General features: G+C 33.1%; 1 protein-coding gene across 5 annotated transcripts in view; it reads left to right on the forward strand.

The window, feature by feature from the left end:
* The first annotated feature begins 342 nt into the window (after window positions 1–342).
* The window catches only part of LOC117170119 (zinc transporter ZIP9), a 181,103-nt gene continuing 178,972 nt past the window's right edge, over window positions 343–2,473 (forward strand). For 4 of the 5 annotated variants that reach the window (XM_033356654.1, XM_033356655.1, XM_033356656.1 and 1 more), the window contains exon 1: window positions 901–1,235. In XM_033356654.1, coding sequence (XP_033212545.1) covers window positions 1,140–1,235 — 96 coding nt within the window. In that variant the 5' untranslated portion in view covers window positions 901–1,139. Of the gene's footprint in view, window positions 429–900; window positions 1,236–2,473 lie in introns of those variants that run through there. The other variant, XM_033356658.1, reaches the window with a different exon arrangement.

A 2,473-nucleotide genomic window follows, 5' to 3' on the forward strand; every position in this document is an offset into this window, starting at 1 on the left:
TCGGCAATCATCGTACAGCAGAACTCCGAGGTCGAATCGTGCATTTTCGGCTTACATGCGAACTCACAGTGGTAATCATGCACTTTCTGTTTTGCGGCTCCCAAACGGTAGGTATGGTGGGGGTAATTTCCTTCCACGATCTGGCAGCTCTAACATATAGAAATGGGCCGGTAATGCTGTGGGGAGAACAGTAATGCGCTCTAGAGAGAGAGAGAGAAAACATATGACCTTTCTCTTTCTAGATAAAGCTGATTGGTCGAGAATATTTTCGTTGGGTGAAGTTTGGCGCAGCACAGGACCGTGCGTTGTGTCACGAGTGCCCCAATAATGTGACGTTCATCGCACTTTTGTGTAGTTTGCGGGCGTTGTTTTTGCTGTGTAGTTTGCGGGCGTTGTCAAGGCGTTTATATGCGGATATGTTTTCATATGTAAGTAAAGTTATTGAATATAGTAAAATAAAAATTGTTACAACAAAAACAAAACCTCAAAATATGAAGTTTTGTACCTATGCAATACAAATGGTTATTTTTAAAGTTATAGAAATATTTTTAAAATTTTTGACAGTTATTACATTATTTTTGAATTCACAAAACGATTATTATTGTAGCATTTTCAATCCAGTTTCAAGAAGAATTGAAGGTTACCAACTTTTTAAAATAATCTATCTGAAACAGGTTATTTTACATAAATGTTTTTTAAAATTCAATTTATTATAACTACAAATTTTTAATGCATTGTTTATCTTTTTTTTAATTAACCGTACAGAATATTTAGGTAATACCCGGTGCCACCAATTCACTTGACAGAGTCCTGAAACAGATAAAGGCAGGTTTACTCTCGTATGTTTTTTCTCTCTCTAAAGCCCATTTCAGTTCTCCCCAGAGCGTTACCGGCCCATTTCTATATGTCGATGTGCTCCACGTGGTTATACATTATATAGTTTATAAATCTTTCTATTCCAGATTTTTATTTAAAAATTGGAACGTAAATAAAAATGTATCTGGAAAATGGGTTATAATGGCTGTAGTTATGCTATGACAACCAGATAGCTATTAATAAGCAAAAAATGTATAAATTTATATTTTCTTCTGGGCGTGAATATTAATATCGTGTAAAACAGAAGAAAGATTATTTAAAAAATGGATGAGACTTTTGTGCTATGGATGCTTTCTTTTGTTATGTTGATTGGCTCGTATTTGGCTGGATCTATACCATTAATTATGAATTTATCTGAGGTAAGATGGTAGTCATTAGCTTAAATGCAAAAAAAGTATTCTAGACTTCTCGAGTTTAAATTGCAAATAATATTTATTTTTCATAATTCCACGAATTCTTTCTCTTACGTTTATCAAACACATATTTCGAATTATAACTAAGGAATGTTAAGAGCCAAACGGTAAATGAAGGGTGAAAACCTACGATCAATTTTGAGGTTGTGTCGCTAGTGGATTTTAACCCCTGCCGATAGAAATCTCAGAGTATATGCTAAAGATTCTCAAGGCTCTGAGAAGCTCTGAAAAATTCTCCGCAAGGCAATGAGGTAGATATATTTAAAGGTTCAGGTAGCTCGTTTAAATGTGTTAAAGGCTTTAAAATGTCCTTTCCGAAATTGAAATAAAAATACGATCATAAATAACAAGCAGAGAGGCTATATCAATAGAGTAGCCGAAACTCAAGGGCCCTTTGTTAAGCCTAAAACAGAATAATTCGGAATCTACGGGTTTCGATGATATCAGATATCTAGCTTTTTTTTAAATGTTTAAATTTTGAATTAATACAACGTTTCTCGTAAATGGAAACGCCAAAAAAGACAACATGTTTTAATTCAACTAGAAAATTGTATATTATTATATAAGCTACAATTATAAATAAGTATAATGAGAAAATTCATCAATTAAAAAAAACTGTTAATAATTTGAAAAAAAAATTTAAACAGGGAGAGTAGGGTTAGCGACGGCCATCTACTGTAAATAACTCTGCCCGCCCTGTACGTGACGAATGCAAAAGGAACATTCTATTACCGTCGCATCACTCTTAAAAGGACCTTGAAAAGGACTCAAATCTCTCTGACTATCTCTGTGACTGAATCATTCAAATCGACCCTGCTTATAGGCTCAAATTGGCCAGGCTATTTCGCTTGAGAATACTCGGAGATTTTTAACGGTAGGGTAATAACACTTTTTTAATTGCTGAATTTTCTCATTATACTTATTTATAATTATAACTTATATACTAATATATAATTTTCTAGTTGAATTAAAAAATGTTGTGTTTTTTGGCGTATCTCATACCATTGATGAGAGACGTTGTATTAATTCCAATTTTAAACATTTAAAAAAAGTTAGATAGAATTATTATGTTTTAGGCTGTTAACTATGAAATTTAAAAAATTCTATTTCTAAACTTTAATGCGAAAGCTTAACAATTAGGGATCCCGGGCCAAAGATATTATAAGCATAGATGCGGCACGGGA

The sequence above is a fragment of the Belonocnema kinseyi genome, chromosome 3, assembly GCF_010883055.1.
Source record: "Belonocnema kinseyi isolate 2016_QV_RU_SX_M_011 chromosome 3, B_treatae_v1, whole genome shotgun sequence".
NCBI lineage: Eukaryota > Metazoa > Arthropoda > Insecta > Hymenoptera > Cynipidae > Belonocnema > Belonocnema kinseyi.